Source organism: Salmo salar, chromosome ssa04 (assembly GCF_905237065.1).
Source record: "Salmo salar chromosome ssa04, Ssal_v3.1, whole genome shotgun sequence".
Classification (NCBI taxonomy): Eukaryota; Metazoa; Chordata; class Actinopteri; order Salmoniformes; family Salmonidae; genus Salmo; species Salmo salar.
Window position 1 is genome coordinate 73,747,466 of NC_059445.1, and position 23,517 is coordinate 73,770,982.

General features: G+C 41.7%; 1 protein-coding gene across 1 annotated transcript; it reads left to right on the forward strand.

Annotated features, from left to right (window-relative positions):
- Nucleotides 1-387: 387 nt before the first annotated feature.
- On the forward strand, nucleotides 388-16,784 carry LOC106603818 (trans-Golgi network integral membrane protein 1). The gene is made up of 3 exons (XM_014197983.2): nucleotides 388-715; nucleotides 10,061-10,971; nucleotides 14,709-16,784. Exons 1-3 carry the CDS (start codon nucleotides 598-600, stop codon nucleotides 14,841-14,843), a joined length of 1,164 nt encoding a protein of 387 aa, XP_014053458.1. The 5' UTR covers nucleotides 388-597; the 3' UTR covers nucleotides 14,844-16,784.
- Nucleotides 16,785-23,517: the final 6,733 nt, after the last annotated feature.

Sequence of the window (23,517 nt, forward strand, 5' to 3'; positions counted from 1 at the left end):
TCCAAAACACTTCACTATATAAACAATTACAGAATAAGTGTTCAATAGATTCAGTTTCTAGTTCACAAAAACTGCATTCACTGGTAACGTCAAATATATATTTAGAAATCAAGCTATTACACGGATAGCATCTATGGATTATCTTAAAGGAGATCTCCTTTACTTTATTGGTCACCATAAATCTGTGAGGCTAACTTTAGTTAGCTAATTAATTTGCTAGCTATCATACGTTAGGCGCATATTAATAATTATATAGTTAATATAAGTAGACATGCAATCATAATTGACTGTAGCACATATAAAGCACCCACAAGCTTCCGGTGGCTGAAAACACAATAATCGCGGGATGAACGAGTGACGAATTTCCGGGCAAGGGCGGTCCATTTAAAAATGTTCTTCCTCCCTCGCCCCTTGTCCTGCAAGTGTATACTCGTCAGACGTTATGGAACGTCACTAGAAGTGTCCACTTAATTTGAGGGCTGAGGGGATTGAGTGTGTCTTAAGTGTTTGGAATGCTGCCAGCGTTTCTCGTTTCTGTTGTTCTCGGTCAGCTTTTCACGTCTTAACCACGCCCGTCAACAATCACCCACAACAAAGATGGCGGCTTGCAGGGAGACGAGACGTAGCTGGAAAATTCACTGTGCATTTGCTGTGTTTATCTTGTTACAACTATTTCCTCTCGACTGCATTTCGGCACCGCTGGAACCCGAAAACGGTATGTTTAATATTCACCATGAAGTTGCCATGGAATATTTATGGTTTTATGTTGGGAGTAAGCTAGCTTAGCTAGCTTGCTCACAGTTCCAACACGACCAGCTTGTGCCGCCTAGTGACTTGCCAAGGTGTCAGATGACGAGGAACATATCAGACAATTCTCTCAGAAATAGAAGTTATTACGCGTTGAAAACAACTGGGAACTCAGAAATCTCTGACGAGCTCCGACTGGGAAAATCTGAATTCCAACTCGAACTACACTTATTTTCTCTGAATAAACATAATGTTATTTTAAAGTAAAAAAATTATGCACTACACATGCATTTAGTTTCAAAGTTAAAGTACTTCAAATATATATAAGGTCTGGGGTTACAATTGTACAAACCTATGATAGCATTGTAAGAATAGTTTTTTTTGGTTGACTAATTCTAGAGATTTGATTAAATATTGAATTTCAAGTAAAACTATATTGCATTTGGGGACAGATTTCATATACAATTTACGAGAGAATTAAGGAAGAATTCAGTCGTTTCATTTCAATAATAACATTACATCTTTCATTGTAAATACATGGGTCTTATTTTATCTTTGTTTAACCAGGTAGGCAAGTTGATTTGATATAGAAAATGTGTGGGAGAAACCAAGCTTTCTTCCATTCAATTTCAGTATATGCATTCTAGAAGAATTTCACTCTAGGAGAGATATTGTTCTTGGAGTTAAATTAATCTTAAGAATGTGTTATTACATTTCTTATCCAGCAGGGGGCAACCTAACAAATTGTGCATCTATCTTGAAATGTTCTTTCATTAAGTCCTCAAGGTATTGCTTTGCATGTAGAATTAAATTATTTAATGTACTGGAAGTTATGTTTAAGAACTTTCTATAAGAGTATTTCCTCCTTTATCAAATAAATCAAGGACAAATATAATATTACTTTCAAACCACTTAGGTAAGAATAAAGACTTGTTTTTAACAACAATATCTTTGTTGCACAGAAGTGCCTTGTGTGGGGAGAAGTTGTGGACATAATATAGTTTCCAGGTTAAAAGGGCATGTTCATCAAATTAGCACAGTTTGATGGGTAATTTTGCTGGAGAATAGTTGCATTTCCACAAATTGAAGACCACCCAATTTCATAAAAATGACAGGGAATGAAGTACCATATAGATTCAGAGCTAAGCATACATCCTTTTTATCCAGTTTACTTGAAAGGTATTGTTGTTATCAATTAAATCTAGCACTTCAAGCCCACCATCAGCTCTTTACTTTGATATTAGACGTACGTATTTTTATTTATTTTTTCCTTCAAAATAAAGTCTAGGAAAGTTTTGTTTATCCTTGCTGGTTTGATCAGCTCCAAATAGCGATAGAGCAGGGTAGACAATGTCACAGACCCTCTGCTTTGGACAATAAAATCCTTCCAATAAGAGGTCATGCAGGAATCAGTTATTAAAGAGGGATTTAGTTTTTTCATCTCTGAGACAATTTGAGATGATGGAAAATATGGGTTTTTGCCATGTGCACCCCTAAATATTTCATTTCTATCACTGGAATATTCTCAACAGATTGGTAATTTGAGTTATGTATGGATAATATTTCGCATTTATTGAAGTTAAGATCCAGAGCAGAAGATAATGATTTTATAATATTAAGTGCAATAGCAACTTGATCCTTGTCTTTTAGAAACAGAGCTGTATTGTCTGCTAATTTAGATTTGTATTTATTTTCCAAATATTGAAATTCCTTTTTAATTCAGGGTTGTTTAAAATGCTAGTATATAGTAATTCTACAACTAAAATGAAAAAGAGAGCTGAAATAGGGCAACCCTGAGTATTAAATATTTTAGATGTTTTACGATTAAGCAGAATCAAACTATTCATATCTTTTATAAAACCTATTGATAAGAGACAAAGCTAGTCCCGAAACCAGAAGTATACAACGTATGTTTTAGGAATTTGTGTTCAATTGTATCAAATGTTTACAAAATTCGAGGAATAAAATAATAGCCTTTGAGTCAATTGAATCAGCGTAATCAAGTCTAAAACTAACCTAATGTTACAGCTGATCTGGCGACCTTTCATGAAACACGTTTGGGTTTCATTAATGAGGTGGTTTAGGCCCATTTTTATGTCTTAGCATATGCAAACGTTTATAATATGTATTTAATAGGTCTCAAATTATCTATGAAAAGGGGATCTTTATCAGGTTTTGGTATTAAGGAAATAACCCCTTGTTTCATGGTAGTAATCATCGCCGCTAGACATTCTTGGAACATGTTGAATACTGGTCCCTCTAAATGTCCCCAACAGTGTAAATAAAATTCCACAGAAAGACCATCTGTTCCAGGTGCTTTGCCCTTCATAGATTTAAGAGCATCTCTAATCTATACTACAGAAAACTCATCTTCACATATGGACCTGAATAATTGGAACATGATCATGGACATGTTCCATAAAATGTTCACATTCTATTAAAATTTGATTTATACAGATTTTCATACAAAGAATACACAAAGCTAGAGATGATCTTGGGGGTCTTTACAAGGTATTGTCAATATGAGGTAGAAAGAGATTCTCTTCTAGTTCCTTTTTTCAAGAGCAAAAAATGAGCTTGTTTTTCTAACCCTCAACCCATTTTTAGCTCTTTAGCTAACGCAATGTACATTTGATCTGTTTCTTCCTCTGCTGTAAAGGTATCCCTTTCTAAAAGAACATTTCATTTATTAAGTGTAATGGTGATATCTTACTTTTTAAAATTTAAATATTTCTCAATTACTTTCAGGCTTTGGTTCTAAATAATTTGAAATAAGTCTATGATCAAGTTCTTTATGCTGTTAAAAACTGGATCATTTAGGAGTGAATAATTACGTTTCCGGAATCCTCGAATGCCACTGGATTTTTCAGAACATTCTAAATTCAATAATATCATTTCATCATCAGTCAAAAGAGCATGTTTGACTTCTTGTACATACTGTAAAAGTGGGGGAGAAATGAAACGGATACATTCTGGATCTGGCCATCATTGACCTATTACACCAGGTGTATTCCTTTAAGTTTGTGTTAAATAACCGCCATGCTTCAACCACTGTCAGTTTACTGCAAAATGAGGTGATGTTACTATTGAGATCTTTGAGCTAGTCTAGGTGGAAATCTATCTAAAGAGTTATGAGGTGTTTCATTAAGTCTCCAGCTATTATAAGCCATGTATTTGTATACTTGTTTTGCAGCTCACTAAGCTTATCAGCAAGATTCAAAAAGAAAGTCTTATTTGAGGTGTGAGAATCAAATATCATTTTGTTGGTCACATACACACATTTAGCAGATGTTATTGCGGGTGTTGCAAAATGCTTCTTCCTAGCTCCAACAGTGCAGTAATATCTAACAATTGTACACATTGCATATAATAAAACAAGCATTATTTAGATTGGAGATTAATATCTTCCATATTTGGACACACAAGACTTTGAAATATCACCTCCTAAATTTATGAAGCAATATCATAGTGCCAGCTGAGTGGTTAGACCCCTGACTAATAAATAGTATTTCCCCATTGGGATTTCCAAAAACTAGAATCTGAATCGCAGGAGTGAGTCTCCTGGAGTAGAATGAAATCAACATGTAGTGTTTTGTAAACCCCTGGCGTTTGGAGTTAGAATATTTAGTGCATTGAATTCAAAACGTTGCCTAACCTGACAAAAATAAGAAAACAAATACAGTGTAGCGACATGAATAACTAGTAAGCTAGGTAGTTAGTAAGGAAACCTGCGCTTAGAGAGAACTGGACTACCCTAAACCGAGGTAGTTGTGATCATTCCGATGAACCCGTATTCACATTTACCAACCTGGTGATATAAAACAGGGTGACTATAAAAATGACAATTGACTTATTACTCAAGTAATTTAGCTAATTCAACGTTTTCATTTGACTTAGAAAGAATAGGACGACATAGATTAAGTCAATGTAGCTATATACCTGAGCACAGTGTTTTCAAAACATTCAGTACACATGACATTCACTTGATGTCCTGGCAATCGATCTTCTTTCCATCAATAAATGCAGAAGGGCTGCTGAAAGATGCTCTCTTTCCTTCTTCTCTTGCATTTTTTTACCACCGGTCAACATTTTTCCCTTGCAGCAGCATCTTCTAGAGTGAGAGCCTCTTTGATGCGTAGTTTATTCTCCATGAGAAGCCTGGACTCCTTGGCTTCTTTCCGACAATACTGTAGATTCTCATTGTGAACCGCATGATGGTTGTCCGGAGATCTGTCATCCCTTCACTTTCCCAGGCAGTGCACCACGTCGATGATGTCCGGGAGCTTGTCTCGAATCCTGGGTGCTACTTTGCAGAGGATGTCGATGATAACGCTCCGTATGTTCTTCCCGTCTTGTTCTCACACCCCATGCAGTTTCAGGTTCCATCTCCGGCTGTGGCGCTGGACTTCCATGACATTCTGTCGCAGTTGGAATTCTGTCGCAGCTGGAGATTTCACCTGTTGCAGTTTCTGTATTTCAGCTTCCATTGTCAGTATTTTTTTCACTGTGGGTTGACACCTGATTGAGGAGCTGCTGCACAGTGGCTGAGAGAGACTCCATTGATTTGAAAATAGTCTCTTTTTTCAATAATGGCCAGTTTCTCAAAGATGGCCTTGATAATGTCAGGGTTGGCATAAGAATTTGACTGCCCTGTATTCGCTGTTAGCATCTGAGGGGGGCATACTACCTGCCCTCTAAGACACCTACCCCCCCGAGATCCCAGTTATTGTGAACACACTGAAGTCAGTTTCCAGTTGTTTTGAAGGCCGCATAATCTTTCATGCATTCTTAACAACTAACTAATCTGATTAATAGGTCGTAATATTTGATTTCAATCACTTTTTGACCTCAACCCTTATTTTAATGGACCTTTCCATTTCCCCATGGTAGAAGTGGGCAACGTGACTTTTTGGACCTGCGTGCCAAAACATTCAGATGGAGTTGCTGTAATGTATTTTTAAAAAAAATTTTTCAATGTTTTATTTAACTAGGCAAGCCAGTTAAGAACAAATTCTTATTTTCAATGACAGCCTAGGAACAGTGGGTTAACTGCCTTGTTCAGGGGCAGAACGACAGATTTTTACCTTGTCAGCTCGGGGATTCGATCTTGCAACCTTTCGGTTACTAGTCCAACGCTCTAACCACTAGGCTTCTTGCCGCCCTGTATGCTGGGAGTCGGGAAGCAAGTACAGGCAGAGAATAATTTGATAAATAAACAGACATGGATAAACACAAGCAGCATACAGACATGGAACGCAGAGTCAATAACGGCTAGGGAAAGAACTGACGGGAGGGACAGTTTTATATGGAAGGTAATCAGGCAGGTGATTGAGTCCAGGTGACAGGTGTGCGTAACAATGAGCAGTCTGACTACCTCGCGTGCCGGAGAGGGAGTATATGTGAGAGTTGCTCAATGTTGACCGTTTTGCATACCATGTAAAAGCTTGCAAACATTGTCAATTTATAAAAAAAATGTTTGGGCTTTAACATCAATTATCTAAACACATGAACATTTTTGTTGTAGCTTGGACCCTAATTTACATAATCTGAGGTTTATGTGCGTTGTGCCCACCATTGGTTAACACAGCATACTCTTGAATACAGGGTGGGTGTCATTTCAAAAATAGAAATATAATGCAGAGACTGTTCCTTCAGACCACTGCAATTTAGCTGGTACACGTTAAATTGAACATTTTAAATTACTACCACAAGGATGACCGTCGGCCCACCCACTGTTGAATGTCAAGTTAAATGGAAAGTCTCTTTATTTCTATTATTTGAATCTATTTCTTATGGAATATTGAAAGTGTATTTTAAAGGTAGACTCAGCGAAATGACGTTGCCATGAGCAGCACTGCAGATATTGCGATAAGCGAGATGCAAGACTTCGCAGATTGCTGAATGTGCACACAAAAAATGTCTCTGCTGTAACAGAAGTTTGATCTTGACATCTAGCCATTAATCTAGAAAGTTAGCAAACCAAATGCATAGCCGGAGCCCTGAGTTGGATATAGTTTATTTGACACATCTTAGATTTGTTATATTTAACATATAGCTAATAAGCATGCCGTAGCATGCAGCTCCTGCGAGGCGGGGTTGCCCCCAACCGCACCCCAAAAACAGAATTGATAATCATACTGTCGGTATTTCGAAATAGATCGTTTATACAGTATAACAGGGTGTCGTCCAAGCCTAGTTCATGGTTTTTTCAACCTCTCCTTGTCCCAGTCTTTAATCTCCACATGTCTTCATTCCTGTTCCCAATAACTATAATGCTTCATGCCACAATGACTACCGGCCTTTATCACTCACATCTATAATCATTAAGTGATTTTGAAAGGTTGGTTATGGCACACATCAACTCCATCATCCCAGACATCCTAGAACCACTCCAATTTGCATGCCGCCCCAACCGATCTATTGACAATGCAATCTCAATTCCACTCCACACTGCCTTCATCCACCTAGATAAGAGGAATACCTATGTGACAATCCCAGGCAGCCAGTGGCACCTTAATTGAGGAGGACAGGCTCATAGTAATGGCTGGAATGGAATAAAATTGAGCACGCCCCCATCCACACTGAAGGGGCTGCAGTGGAGCCGGTCAAGAGCTTCAAGTTCCTCGGTGTCAAATCACTAACGCGCACAGTTGTGAAGAAGGTGGAAAAGGTTTGGCGTGGGTCCTCAATTCCTGATGTTCTACAGCTGCACCATTTGAGAGCATCTTGACTTGCTGCATCACTGCTTATTATGGCAACAGCACCGCCCTAGATCGCGTGGTGCTACAGAGGTTGGTGCGGACAGGCCAGTACATTATCGGGGCTGAATTCCCTCCCATCCAGGACCTCTAAATCAGGTGGCGTGAAAGCAAGTCCCGGAAAATCGTTATACTCCAGCCACAGACTGTTCTCTTTGTTTCCGCACAGCAAGTGGTACTGGTGGATCAAGTCTGGGACCAACCCGTTCCGGAGCAGCTTCTATCCCAAAGTCATTAGACTGCTAAATAGCTAACAAAATGTCTACACTGACTGAGTTGGCCGTTTATTTTTGCACCGTCTCTATGCACACTCACCGGACTCTACACTGACACCACACACAACATGCACACATTTACACTGACTACACACACACACACTCCCATACAATCAACATATATGTTGCTGCTACTCGGTTTATCATATCCTGATGCCTAGTCACCTTACCCCTATACATACTACCTTTATCACTCCAGTATCCCTGCACATTGTAAATATGGTATTGGCACTGACCCTGTATATAGGCTAGCTTACTTCTCGTGTTCTTATTTCCTTTATTTCTCGTGTGTTTTTGTTCTACCTTTTTTATTTTTAGTGCTATATTGATTACTGCATTTTTGGGATTCGAGCTAGCAAGAAAGGGAATTCACTGTACTTGTGCACGTGCCATTAACTTGAATCCCAGCTACAGAGAGGTAGTTAGCTAGCTAGTAGCACAATGGATTAGTGTTTAGAATAGTCACTATAGATTACTCTCTTTGGTGTTGACAAGCTAGCCTGTGTGCGCCTTGAGGGTCCTGGACTCTAATTTCAGGTGTGAGAAAAAGAGGGACTGTCTGACCAGGTGTCCCTCACCATATATCTGAAATAATAAGCATCCGTGTCAGTGAAACAGTGTCACTGTTCTCTAAAATAAGAGGCTACACAAGGCTAGACATTTCCAACAAGGAAATTTCAACAAAAATATGACCTTATCTAAGGCAGGCCTATAGCTAGTTTTCTAAGTTTCTTACATTTTTTGGGGGGCGGGGGGTTCTGTCTGCACATGATTTTAATGTCTATGTTTGACTTGCCAATGCTGTATTAGAGATTGATATAAAGCTTGTCTTCATGGGAATACTTTATTTTTACATTTTATTTAACTAGGCAAATCAGTTAAGAACAAATTCTTATTTACAATGACGGCCAACCACCCCCTAACCCGGACGACGCTGGGCCAATTGTGCGCCGCCCTATAGGACTCCCAATCACGGCTAGTTGTGACATCGCCTGGGAACAAACCAGGGTATGTGTGACGCCTCTAGCGCTGCAATGCAGTGCCTTAGACCGTTGCGCCACTCAGGAGGCCAGGAATACTTTTCCAATAGCCTCCTTTTCGCCTTCTGAAAGTGACTTACAAAAATCATATTTTGAGAAGAGATTGCATTTTGCACACTATCTCTGGCCTTATCGTCTCCTATAGCCAGTCTATGTTCCCTTTGTGTGCCATAGTCGAACTGTTCAGAGTTCCTCTTAGGAGCATTGCTTGATGCCACATTCAGGGAAAGCGAACCCATGTGGCCTGTTTTACAGGCATCCAAATTGACATTGCATGCTATCCAATATCCATAAGTGTTCTCTGAGAAATCTAACCATTCCCAACAGTAGCCCATACACTGTGTGAGGAGATGCTGGGATTGCCCCAGAGTTTCTTGAGTTACAGAAAGGTGCCATCTGAGGTGTCGTCCTACACTGGTGTTTAACGTGTGAGGAGAGCAGTATTTGTGATGTAGGAGAGATTGACAGACATTGCAAGAGGGAAGAAATCGTTAGACTTTGGGACATTTCAGTAGACAACATGTTGCGTATTATTGGGATGTCCCTCCCTTTACAAAGCCGACGGAGGATACTTTCCAGTCACTTACTAGTTAGAGGGTGTGTTTAGTCGCAAATGAATGTGTAACGCGGTCGTTGCGACAAAGGTCTCCCTTTTATTCAATGTTTATGCTGGCAGTAGCCTCAGGAATGAATACTCCCTTTCTTCATGGGGACTGCTAACTTAGGGGCTCAATTCCTCCGACTTTCCATGCCCAGCTTAACCCTCAGCTTGGACGACGCCTATAAAAGTCCCAGGAGTATAAAATCATGTTGACTCTGGTTGAATCGTGTCATTGATTGAGATGGAAGGTGCTAGAACAAACATCCCCCTCATTAGATGCCCGACTGAACATCTTGTACACTTAAACTGCATATAAATTAAGCTGGTATTTACTGTACACTGCACATTTTTACAGTGAAATGTATACTGAAACTCAGAGGGCAAAGAAACTAACGGTAGGTTATCTAATACAAAATCATTCAAAGTGATGGCGCAATGACAAACATTACAGGTCAGACGTAGAATGATAAGATGTGTGTATTGTGTAAAATTTGATTAGGCCTATCACTTGGCTACATTGTTCCACTAAAGGCTACAAAACGGTGAAAGCCCACGACTTGTTCTGAGAAGTGTGGAATGTGAACAAATGTTCAAATGAATGCGGTGATTGTTTTCAATTCCCATCTCTCTCATTTCCAGATTCAGTTGAGGTTCAACCACCTCTGAATCCAGGAGTTGTTGGTTCAGATCACTCCTTGCCTTTGGCAACCGCCAGCAAGGGTGCAGCAACAGCCGACAGCACTGGTACAACAGACAGCAAGGCAGACACAGTAACCAATGACAAAGCTAGAACATCTATTGAGGTTGACACAGCAGTCATTAAGGCTGTAACAGCAGACTTAAAGGATGCTGCTGCTACACCCAATGAGAGTGATACGCCTATCAAGGACGCTACCACACCTTTAGAAGATGCTACCACACCCATCAAGGATGCTACCACACCCATCAAGGATGCACCTATCGATGGCGTAACAGCATATGTCGCACCGGCCACCAAAGGGGAGGTTATAGCTGAATCCCCTGCCATTATTAATAAAAGTGGTGGCAAGGAAGCAGGACGGACTACTGAAGAACTACTTCCCAATCCCACTGATGCAGATGCTGCTGCCACCTTTACCATGGCTGCAGATCCAGCCATCAGCACCATCACATCCAAGCCCACAATGGAGAAACCAAGCTCTGCCTCCAACACCAAGCTTGTCAGTCGCATGAACCCTACAGAGGATGAGCAAGAGGACAATCTAGACTCCCAGGCAGAGACTGACGTGTACGACAGAGAAAATGAGGACGACGATGAGGACGGCGACTATGACCTGGGGCCAGCAGTTAAGGCGCCTCTGAACTTCAACGACGAGGACGACATCATGGTGGACGCAGACAATGACCCGGTGGTGCTCAGACCAGCAGATAATGCTGGGAAGATAGACGTGCATATGAAGGACACCAACATCTACACCATCCAGGATGAGGACTCGCACTTCTTCTTCCACTTGGTCATCCTGGCCTTCCTGGTGGCCATCGTATACGTCACCTACCACAACAAGAGGAAGGTAAGCAGAGGAAGAATACTTTATTAATCCATTCAAGACAGTTGTATTCTGTTGTACTCTTATCTTCAACAAAAATATAAATGCAACATGCATTTACTATGGATTTCACATGACTGGGAATACACATTTTTTATTTCACCTTTATTTAACCAGGTAGGCAAGTTGAGAACAAGTTCTCATTTACAACTGCAACCTGGCCAAGATAAAGCAAAGCAGTGTGACACAGACAACAACACAGAGTTACACATGGAGTAAACAATAAACAAGCCAATAACACAATAAACAAGTCAATGACACAGTAGAAAAAAGTCTATATACAGTGTGTGCAAAAGGCATGAGGTGGGCAATAAATAGGCCATAGGAGCGAATAATTCTAATTTAGCAGATTAACACTGGAGTGATAAATGAGCATATGATGATGTGCAAATAGAAATACTGGTGTGCAAAAGAGCAGAAAAGTAAATAAAATAAAAACAGTATGGTGATGAGGTAGGTAGATTGGGTGGGCAATTTACAGATGGACTATGTACAGCTGCAGCGATCGGTTTGCAGCTCAGGTAGCTGATGTTTAAAGTTGGTGAGGGAAATAAGTCTCCAACTTCAGCGAAAAGGAAGGAAAGGCGGCCAAATGAGGTGTTGGCTTTGGGGATGATCAGTGAGATATACCTGCTGGAACGTGTGCTACGGGTGGGTGTTATCGTGACCAGTGAACTGAGATAAGGCGGAGCTTTACCTAGCATAGACTTATAGATGACCTGGAGCCAGTGGGTCTGGCGACGAATATGTAGCGAGGGCCAGCCGACTAAAGCATACAGGTCGCAGTGGTGGGTGGTATAAGGTGATTTGGTAACAAAACGAATGACTGCATCCAGTTTGCTGAGTAGAGTAATGGAAGCTAATTTGTAGATGACATCGTCGAGGATCGGTAGGATAGTCAGTTTTACTAGGGTAAGTTTCACGGCGTTTATTGAAGGAGGCTTTGTTGTGAAATAGAAATCCGATTCTAGATTTAATTTTGGATTGGAGATGTTTAATATGAGTCTAGAAGGAGAGTTTACAGTCTAACCAAACACCTAGGTATTAATAGTTGTCCACATATTCTAGGTCGGAACCGTCCAGGGTGGTGATGCTAGCTGAGCGGGCAGGTGCGGGCAGCGAACGGTTGAAAAGCATGCATTTGGTTTTGCTAGCGTTTAAGAGCAGTTGGAGGCCACGTAAGGAGTGTTGTATAGCATTGAAGCTCATTTGGAGGTTTGTTAGCACAGTGTCCAAGGAAGGGCCAGAAGTATACAGAATGGTGTCGTCTGCGTAGAGGTAGATCAGGGAATCGCCCGCAGCAAGAGCGACATCATTGATATATACAGAGAAAAGAGTAGGCCTGAGAATTGAACCCTGTGGTACCCCCATAGACTGCCAGAGGTCCGGACAACATGCCCTCCGATTTGACACATTGAACTCTGTCTGCAAAGTAGTTGGTGAACCAGGCGAGGCAGTCATTAGAAAAACCAAGGCTAATGAGTCTGCTGATAAGAATACGGTGATTGACAGAGTCGAAAGCCTTGGCCAGGTCGATGAAGACGGCTGCACAGTACTGTCTTTTATTGATGGCGGTTATGATATCGTTTAGTACCTTGAGCGTGGCTGAGGTGCACCCATGACCGGCTCGGAAACCGGATTGCACAGTGGAGAAGGTACTGTGGGATTTGAAATGGTTAGTGATCTGTTTATTAACTTGGCTTTCGAAGACTTTAGATAGGCAGGGCAGGATGGAAATAGGTCTGTAACAGTTTGGATCTCTGGTGTCACCCCCTTTGAAGAGCGGGATGACCGCGGCAGCTTTCCAATCTTTAGGGATCTCGGACGATATGAAAGAGGTTGAGACTGACGTGTACATATGCATCTGTTGGGCACAGATACCTTAAAAAATAAAAAGGGTAGGGGCATAGATCAGAAACCCAGACAGTATCTGGTGTGACCACCATTTGCCTCATGCAGCGCAACATCTCCTTCACAGAGTAGATCAGGCTGTTGATTGTGGCCTATGGAATGTTGGCCCACTCCTATTCAATGGCTGTGCCAAGTTGCTTGATATTAGCGGGAACTGGTACCTGCTTTCGTACACGTCAATCCAGAGCATCTCAAACATGCTCATTGGGTGACATGTCTGGTGAGTATGCAGGCCATGGAAGATCTGGGACATTTTCAGCTTCCAGGATTTGTGTACATACCTTGCGACATGTACTGAGTTTTGTCCTCATCAATCTACACACAATACCCCATAATGACAAATCAAAAACAGGTTTAGACATTGTTGCAAATTTATAAAAAATTCAACTGAAATCACATTTACATGCGTATTCAGACCCTTTACTCAGTACTTTGTTGAAGCACCTTTAGCAGCGATTGCAGCCTAGAGTCTTCTTGGGTGTGACACTACAAGCTTGGCTCACCTGTATTTGGGGAGTTTCTGCAGATCCTCTCAAGCTCTCAGGTTGGATTGGGAGCGTCGCTGCACAGCTATTTCCATGTCTCTCCAGAAATGTTTGATCCGGTTTAAGTCCGGGCTCTGGCTGGGCCACTCAAGGACGTTCAGAGACCTTTTCTGAAGTCACTCCTGCGTTGTCTTGGCGGTGTGCTTAGGGTCGTTGTCCTGTTGGAAGGTGAAACTTTGCCCAGTCTGAGGTCCTGAGCGCTCTGGAGCAGGTTTTCATCAAGGACCTCTCTGTACTTTGCTCATCTTGGAGGCCACTGAACTTGGGGACCTTCAATGATGCAGTAATGTTTTGGTACCCTTCCCCAGCTCTACGGACACTTCCTTCGACCTCACGGCTTGGTTTTTGCTCTGACGTGCACTGTCAACTTTGGGACCTTATATAGATGTGTGTGTGCCTTTCCAAATCATGTCCAATCAATTGACTTTACCACAGGTGGACTCCAATCAAGTTGTAGAAACATCTCAAGGATGATCAATGGAAACGGGATGCACCTGAGCTCAGATTTGAGTCTGTCATTATGGGGTATTGTGTGTAGATTGATGAGGAAAAAATGGTATTTAATACATTTTAGAATAAGGCTGTAACGTAACAATGTGGAAAAAGTCAAGGAGTCTGAATACTTTCCGAGTGCATTTTCTACAATGCATATTAGGTTGGAGAGGCTGAAGCAGTGGGTAGCCACTTTGCTTAACCTGCAAAACGGCAGGAGATGTAAGGAGAAGCACTCTTATTATCTGTAGTAGGAAGGACCAAGCATGACTATTCTAAAACATATTTGGGTTGGTTTTCTTCAGTTAGGCTTTGTCTTGAAATGGTCACTTTACACACAAATTCCCACACTTATGATGATTATGTAGCCTCCTTTTGCAGTTGGCTTTGAGAGACTTCATTACCCTAATGGGTAGACAAGCCACATTTTTTTGTGTGGGGAATCCCCATTCATGCCTCTGTTTCTTTGTAAATCATCCTGATAGCGCTTAGTGCAGTTACTTTTTCATCTGTATGTATGAAGCATTTCAGAGTAGAAGTTCTAATTTCAGATCATTTTTACATTTACGTCATTTAGCAGACGCTCTTATCCAGAGCGACTTACACATTTTTGCCTTTTTAGAGTATGATTTCATGGACAGAGGGGGCCTGAGCCTAGATCAGCTCTGCAACTCTGAGACGCTTTATGAATACTGGTTCAGGTTACCATTTTAAAAAGGTTAAAGGTCAATTTGAATATTCCCCTCTCTCCAGATCTTCCTCCTGGCCCAGAGTCGGCGCTGGAGGGACGGCCTGTGCTCTCGCAACAATGTGGAGTACCATCGGCTGGACCAGAATGTCAACGACGCCATGCCTTCCCTCAAGATGACTCAAGATTACATTTTCTGAGCAGAGAAGGAATTTGAAAAGACTGAACTGAATTGAACAAACCTGTTTCCGGCTGCATTGTTGAAATGCTCGCTTGCCCCACTTCCTCTTGCTTCAGGACAATCCTGGGCAGGAGGGAGTTTGATGGTACTTCATCTCTGTAATCGACAGCCTACACGGTTTCAATGTTCATCCACGTACATCCACGTACATCCATATTACTCTTTGTTTTGTTAACCATACTCTGAGTTTGGAAATGACTTATTTTGGTGACAATTACACTGGTCTATATGAAAAACATTCTCACCATGTTTAAGCCTTACTGTCCTTCTACACTTAATATAGTTTTGCTCTCCTTTTCTTTTGCAGATAACACACACAGAACATTTTGATGTATAGATTGTCAGAATCAATATCAAGATAAATATGTTGTGATACTTTGCTTGTTAGTAACTAGTTTGCCTAGCAATGAATGACGGCTATTTGTAGTGATTAGCCACAAAGCATTTGTAGTTGTAGAAGTTAATACTGTAGGAATACAGCATACTACACCAGTGTTTCCCAAATCCTGTCTTCCAGTACCCCCCCAACATTACATATTTTTGTTGTGGCCCTGGACAAGCACACCTGGTCTCTACTTGTCAACTAATCAAGCCCTTGACAAGATGAATCGGGTGTTTTTTGTTGTTGTCCTGGGCTACAACAAAAATGTATTGTGTTGGGGGGGTACTGGAGGACCGGAGTTGGAGAACTATACTACAAAATATAGACCTTAATAAAAATGATCATTTTTACAGCAATACTGACAATTATTTATGTTGTGGTTATTTCTTATGCTAAATCCATCCTCACTTGACTTTTATTGACATGACAGAACACACCACCACATTGTGATATGGTGGCAGTTATTCCCTGTAATTGTATTTTTCCATAATCTGGCATTTTACTGGTCTTATTAACACGTTTCCCAGATTGCTATACACTTATCCCAGGACTGGTCCTCCTTTCTATTTGTTCGGTCGTTCATTCTCCTCTTTTTATCAGAAATCTGCACTCTTCATGTGGCCTAATGTGCATGTAAAGCACCGAAGACACCGATTACCTTAGATCAATCAGCACTCTCTCCCTGCTCTGGGGACAGATGCATCCCAAATGGCACCCTATTCCTTATGTAGTGCACTACTTTTGACCAGAGCCCTTTGGCTCTGGTCAAAAGTAGTGTATTGTGTAGGGAATGGGTTACCATTTGTGACGTAGACTCAGTCTGGAGGAAACGATAACAACCACCGTCGCTCACTCGTCATTACCTTAACGAGTCTTCAGTTATAATGCCATTATCCTGTGACATGAATCCAGAATTATCAATTCTCATGCACTTGTCAATCGCTGTTAATTTTCCACTGTCTTTTCAGTACAGAGAAGAAGCATTAGCCTGAGTGCCAGTCTGTTTGTTCCAACTCGTTCACTCATTGTCATGACGAGCATGTTTGCCTTGACAATGAGCGATGGCATTGGAAAGGGCACAAAGGCTGCGTCTACACAAGCAGCCCAATTCTGATATTTTTTCCACTAATTGGTCTTTTCACCAATCACATCAGATCTTTTTCAGAGCTGATCTGATTTGTCAAAAGGCCAATCTTAATCAACAAAATATCAGATTTTGGCTTCCTGTGTAAACAGCCTAAATCTGGGACCAGGCTAAAGCATTGTAAATAGGTGGTGGATTTCAGCTCTGTCAGGAGCTGTGCGCACTCTGGTGTCACGACAATCGCTAAAGCATGGGAGGGAGATGTCATGCATGGAACAGAAATACGGTGTTGTGTAGCTTTCATATAGCATGTGGTGGATGAACACTGCTTTTGCAATCAACTGTAGAGATTCTATAAAGCACAATTGTATATGGGTCCCTTTTTGTCTCTTGCTAATGCTTCATTTGCTATTAATAAATGTTAATCTGTTTTACATTTCTTGTAATTTAATTTATCTCCACAGCAGGTTGTAAGAGTCATCAAAAAGTTAGTTGTATTCATCGTGAAGAGAAATTAATGCTCTTTATTTTTACATTTCAGTCATTTAGCAGATGCTCTCACCCACATTGCAAGCGCCATGCTCTACTTACTGAGCCACACGGGAATTCATGTATTTGGAAATGAGCCTGTCATGACCACATAACTTTACAGTAACTGCTGAATCGTTCCATTGCTAAAGTTGTCTTGTATGATGACAGAAATACAGTGAGGGGAAAAAAGTATTTGATCCCCTGCTGATTTTGTACGTTTGCCCACTGACAAAGAAATGATCAGTCCATAATTTGAATGGTAGGTTTATTTGAACAGTGAGACAGAATAACAACAAAAAATCCTGAAAAACATGTAAAAAAAATTATACATTGATTTGCATTTTAATGAGGGAAATAAGTATTTGACCCCCTCTCAATCAGAAAGATTTCTGTCTCCCAGCTGTCTTTTATACAGGTAACGAGCTGAGATTAGGAGCACACTCTTAAAGGGAGTGCTCCTAATCTCAGCTTGTTACCTGTATAAAAGACATATGTCCACAGATGCAATTAATCAGATTCCAAACTCTCCACCATGGCCAAGACCAAAGAGCTCTCCAAGGATGTCAGGGACAAGATTGTAGACCTACAAGACCATCGCCAAGCAGCTTGGTGAGAAGGTGATAACAGTTGGTGCGATTATTCGCAAATGGAAGAAACACAAAAGAACTGTCAATCTCCCTCGGCCTGGGGCTCCATGCAAGATCTCACCTCGTGGAGTTGCAATGATCATGAGAATGGTGAAGAATCAGCCCAGAACTACACGGGAGGACCTTGTCAATGCTCTCAAGGCAGCTGGGACCATAGTCACCAAGAAAACAATTGGTAACACACTACGCCGTGAAGGACTGAAATTCTGCAGCGCCCGCAAGGTCCCCCTGCTCAAGAAAGCACATATACATGCCCGTCTGAAGTTTGCCAATGAACATCAATGATTCAGAGGACAACTGGGTGAAAGTGTTGTGGTCAGATGAGACCAAAATGGAGCTCTTTGGCATCAACTCAACTGGCCGTGTTTGGAGGAGGAGGAATGCTGACTATGACCCCAAGAACACCATCCCCACCATCAAACATGGAGGTGGAAACATTATGCTTTGGGGGTGTTTTTCTGCTAAGGGGACAGGACAACTTCACCGCATCAAAGGGACGATGGACGGGGCCATGTACCATCAAATCTTGGGTGAGAACCTCCTTCTCTCAGCCAGGGCATTGAAAATGGGTCGTGGATGGGTATTCCAGCATGACAATGACCCAAAACACACGGCCAAGGCAACAAAGGAGTGGCTCAAGAAGAAGCACATTAAGGTCCTGGAGTGGCCTAGCCAGTCTCCAGACCCTAATCCCATAGAAAATCTGTGGAGGGAGCTGAAGGTTCGAGTTGCCAAACGTCAGCCTCGAAACCTTAATGACTTGGAGAAGATCTGCAAAGAGGAGTGGGACAAAATCCCTCCTGAGATGTGTGCAAACCTTGTGGCCAACTACAAGAAATGTCTGACCTCTGATTGCCAACAAGGGTTTTGCCACCAAGTACTAAGTCATGTTTTGCAGAGGGGTCAAATACTTATTTCCCTCATTAAAATGCAAATCATTTTATAAAATTTTTGACATGTGTTTTTCTGGATTTTTTTGTTATTGTCTCTCACTGTTCAAATAAACCTACCATTAAAATTATAGACTGATCATTTCTTTGTCAGTGGGCAAATGTACAAAATCAGCAGGGGATCAAATACTTTTTTCCCTCACTGTGTACTTTGCTCTGAGTTATACCAGTCATATCTTTGTTGATTTATGCCAGCTCCCTAGTGAGTAATCCTAAACAGTGTCAATGGCAGGGGTGGGCAATTCCAGTCCTCAGTGGCCTGATTGGTGTTACAGTTTTGTGCCAGCTAACACACCTGACTCCAATAATCACCTAATCATGATCTTCAGTTTAGAATGCAATTTGATTAATCAGCTGTGTTTGGTAGGGATGTGTGACACCAATCAGGCCCTCAAGGACTGGAGTTGCCCACCCCAGGTCAATGGCATTGTGACCTTTCATGGTTCTGCATGGGGCTGCACTTAGCCTATTGGTTAGAGCACGTTTGTCAAACTCATTCCATGGAAGGCCTACTCTCTGCAGGTTTTTGCTCCTCCCTTGTACTTGATTGATGAATTAAGGTCACTGATTAGTAAGGAACTCCCCTCACCTTGTTGTCTATGTTTTAAATGAAGGAAAAATACAACAACCTGCAGCCATGGCCCAGCGTGGAATGAGTTTGACACCCCTGTGTTAGAGCATTGGGTTAGTAACCGAAAGGTTGCTGGTTGAGTACCTGAGCCAACAAGGTGAAAAACCTGTCTGTGCCCATGAGCAAGGCACCTATAGTAACCCTAATTTGTTCCAGGGGTCCCTTACTACTATGGCTGATCCTGTAAAACAACACACTGGATAGGTGCAGTGAAATGTATGTGATGATAAAACACATTCAAACATTTTTTACTAACTGAATGATGACATTACTGAGAGAGCTTGAAATGAGTTGGGTCCTGTGGGTAGGTCTTGAAGGACGTGAAGGGCCTGTTCTATAGAGAGACATAAGGCTGCAGTTGGTCACATCACCACTGGATGGCAGTAGAGACACAACTCAGTGATGAGCAGACGGTAAACAGCAACTACGCTTGAGAACATTCAGAAGGGCACTTCTGGGGAGCTTCCAGCTTGAGTAAAAGAAAAGAACTTGGTAACTGTTTTAGCTTGAATGGATATGCCTATCATCCTAAAACCTGGCAAGCACAGAGTAGGCTAATTAATAACCATGTAAGTAAGTAGAACGTACTTAATTATTTACATGGTTGAATTCATGAACCCCCAACGCTGTCATTTGAAGTGAAACCAAAGATTCCATTGCTTCACAAAAGCACATGATAGTGGGTAAATAAAAAAACAAATTGGCAAAGCGTTGACAATATGTAAACCCAAATCTGCAGTGATATTGATAACATGGGATGTCAAGGTCATGCAGGATGGTTGATTAAGGCTGATATTAGGCATTTTGGTTTTGTTATTTTGGCCTGCAGTCGGTAGGTGGGTGTTTCACCTACGGAGGGGGGGAGGGTGGGAGGGGAGGGGGGGCTTCCCATGCTGATAGGTCAATATATGGACTGGAAACCGGGGGGCAAGCCTCCCTCCGCAGATAGATAAAACAACTGGAATACAGCCAATGCTTATCAAAGCACACATATCAGATGTATATGTTCTGGCTGTTGCTTTATCTTCACAGGGAGGTCAAGGTGTGCCTCATTGACAAGCTAGCTCTGTGTCAGGGCCTGTCGGAGAAAGGTTGCTGTTGTAGGCAATAGTTAGGATATATTATATTTTCATAGGTGCTGTGTTTCTGGATGCAGGCCTTGCCTCAAAGTTATGTACCCAACTTATGTGCTCTTTGTCATGGCAAATGGCCCAGGAACATGAGGAAAACACAAAGAACAATGATTTAAGGGCCAGTACGCACCCCCCCCCCACGGTGCCAAATATATATATATATGTATCTCTCTCTCCAACAGTAACCAGATAATTGACTACAGAAATATGTGTTAGAATAACGCTATTGCATCAATGTTTGGTATCTATCAGAAACTTGTCCCCTGAGGAGAACTCTAATGCTATCTATATGGATGTATGGTCTCTGTGGTAACTTGTCAGTACAGGGTGAACTCTAAACTACTCTATTAAAATAAGCTTTATTGTCTTATTTGCATTAGGTCTCCTTTAGACCATTAGCTGCTGTGACATCCTGTGGAGATTGGGCCTGGCTGATCAGGTTACTGGAGCTTGGTATCGTTTGATGGGTCAATGGTGGTAGGTTTAGGTTTGAAAGTGTCACACCTTGTGTTATAAATGGAATGAAGTGCCTTTGTTCGGTCTCTTATCCTGTCCATGGAGAACGGTTGTATGATCACTATGGAAAACGGTTGTATGATCACCATGGAGAACGGTTGTATGATCACCATGGAGAACGGTTGTATGATCACTATGGAGAACGGTTGTATGATCACCATGGAGAACGGTTGTATGATCACCATGGAGAACGGTTGTATGATCACTATGGAGAACGGTTGTATGATCACCATGGAGAGCGGTTGTATGATCACCATGGAGAACGGTTGTATGATCACCATGGAGAACGGTTGTAGGATCACTATGGCGAACGGTTGTATGATCACCATGGAGAACGGTTGTATGATCACTATGGAGAACGGTTGTATGATCACCATGGAGAACGGTTGTATGATCACCATGGAGAACGGTTGTATGATCACCATGGAGAACGGTTGTATGATCACCATGGAGAACGGTTGTAGGATCACCATGGCGAATGGTTGTATGATCACTATGGCGAACGGTTGTATGATCACCATGGAAAACGGTTGTATGATCACTATGGAGAACGGTTGTATGATCACTATGGAGAACGGTTGTGTGATCACCATGGAGAACGGTTGTGTGATCACCATGGAAAACGGTTGTATGATCACTATGGAAAACGGTTGTATGATCACCATGGAGAGCGGTTGTATGATAACTATGGAGAACGGTTGTATGATCACCATGGAGAACGGTTGTGTGATCACCATGGAGAACGGTTGTATGATCACCATGGAGAACGGTTGTATGATCACTATGGAGAACGGTTGTGTGATCACCATGGAGAACGGTTGTATGATCACCATGGAGAACGGTTGTATGATCACTATGGAGAACGGTTGTATGATCACCATGCAGAACGGTTGTGTGATCACCATGGAGAACGGTTGTGTGATCACCATGGAGAACGGTTGTGTGATCAATTCTCATTTCATATTAGGCATCTCTTTTTTTTCATGCTTTGGCTTGTAACTGTAAGATTTGTATGCCTAGATTGTGAATGCTATGCAACTTAAGCTTTATGCCTTGAATAATGTTATAATTCATTTTACAAAGTAATTAAATACACTTCCATTTTGCATTTACTTCTCATGACCATTTCTTGATCTTAGACAGCTAAACGCATAATACTTGATTGCACATGGTATCAAATGAAATCAGATAGTCAGGTTTATCAAATGTAGATGGTTAAACATTATTTGACACTACAAGGATATTTGTGGACCAACGTGTGAACGCAGGTGTCATACTTCATTTCTTTCTCCTTTACCAGTATATTTCCGCCGTATTTTCTTCATTTCGTCAAAATGTTGTTTCAATTCACAGAGCCATGTCTCCTAATGGATTCTTATTTTTGATTCAAATTATTTTTATTTAATGAGGCAAGTTAGTTAAGAACAAATTCTTATTTATAATGGCGGCCTACCCTGGCCAAACCCTAACCCAGACGACGCTGGGCCAATTGCCCGATGGGACTCCCAATCACAGCCGATTGTGATACAGCCTGGAATCAAACCAGGGTCTGTAGTGATGCCTCTAGCGCTGAGATGCAGTGCCTTAGACCGCTGCACCACTTGGGAGCCCATAGTGGATTTTCATATTGTGTGAGACTTTTTAAGACCTACTATTGGTTGATGTTCTTCAGGAAGTGGTATTTACCTTAATTTATGGAAAATTAACTTAGCAAGTATCCCTAACACAAAATGTGACAATTACCTTTTCATTGCTCAAGGGTATGCAGTAAGATGAATATCTCTCACCTCCTTCCTCTACCTTCTCTAATTACTTCACTTAGACTTTTAATTTCCTGTCCCTGTCCTAAACTAAAAGTCACCCGGGCGGCATAATCCACTCTGTCTAGAATGTCTAGTCCTATTTGCCTCGTTTGATTTGGGTGTGTTATTTTAATATTAACTATCGCTTTACTGTCCTGAGTTTTTGTCTGGGAATGGGGAAAGCCTATAGGGTACAGTGTTGACTCATGGATTTCCTCTTGTTGATAAACGCCACACATGTCTTCTTTGCTGTTATGAAGACTGCATGCCTTCTTCTCTGAGGGGCCCGTTTCCCTGGGGCCTCCCTCGCTTCTCTCATTATGTTGTCATCCTCCCCTTGAAAACTGCATGCCTTCTTCTCTGAGGGGCCCGTTTCCCTGGGGCCTCCCTCGCTTCTCTCATTATGTTGTCATCCTCCCCTTGAAGACTGCATGCCTTCTTCTCTGAGGGGCCCGTTCCCCTGGGGCCTCCCTCACTTCTCTCATTCTGTTGTCATCCTCCCCTTCATTACTCACTCACCATCAAAGCACCTCCCTTCCTCTAAACCCCTCCTCATCATCCTCCTCCTCCTCTAACAAACTGTTAGCTCAGAGGCTGTGTCATTAGTTAGTTAAATTTAAGATGATCAAATGGTTAGATTATAACCCATCATGTGTTGAAAACCTGTCGCATGTCCTGTCTTCTTCAGAAGCTCTTACATATGAGCATCTCCTCTCCGTACTGTTAATAAGCGCGTTGGTCCGGATGCCTCCGGTTCTGCTCTCAGCGGATTGCTTAAACATTAATTGTGTGTGTGTGTTTCTGCCCGCCTCCAGCTACTGTACCATGCTAAGCCATACATCGTCTGTCCGCTTGGTTCTGTCAGACCTACTATGTTAGCTGCCTTAACTCCCTGATTTACTTCTCTCCTTCAGTCCTCTCAGGACAGTGTATTAGCTCCTTTCTCTCTCCTAGTTA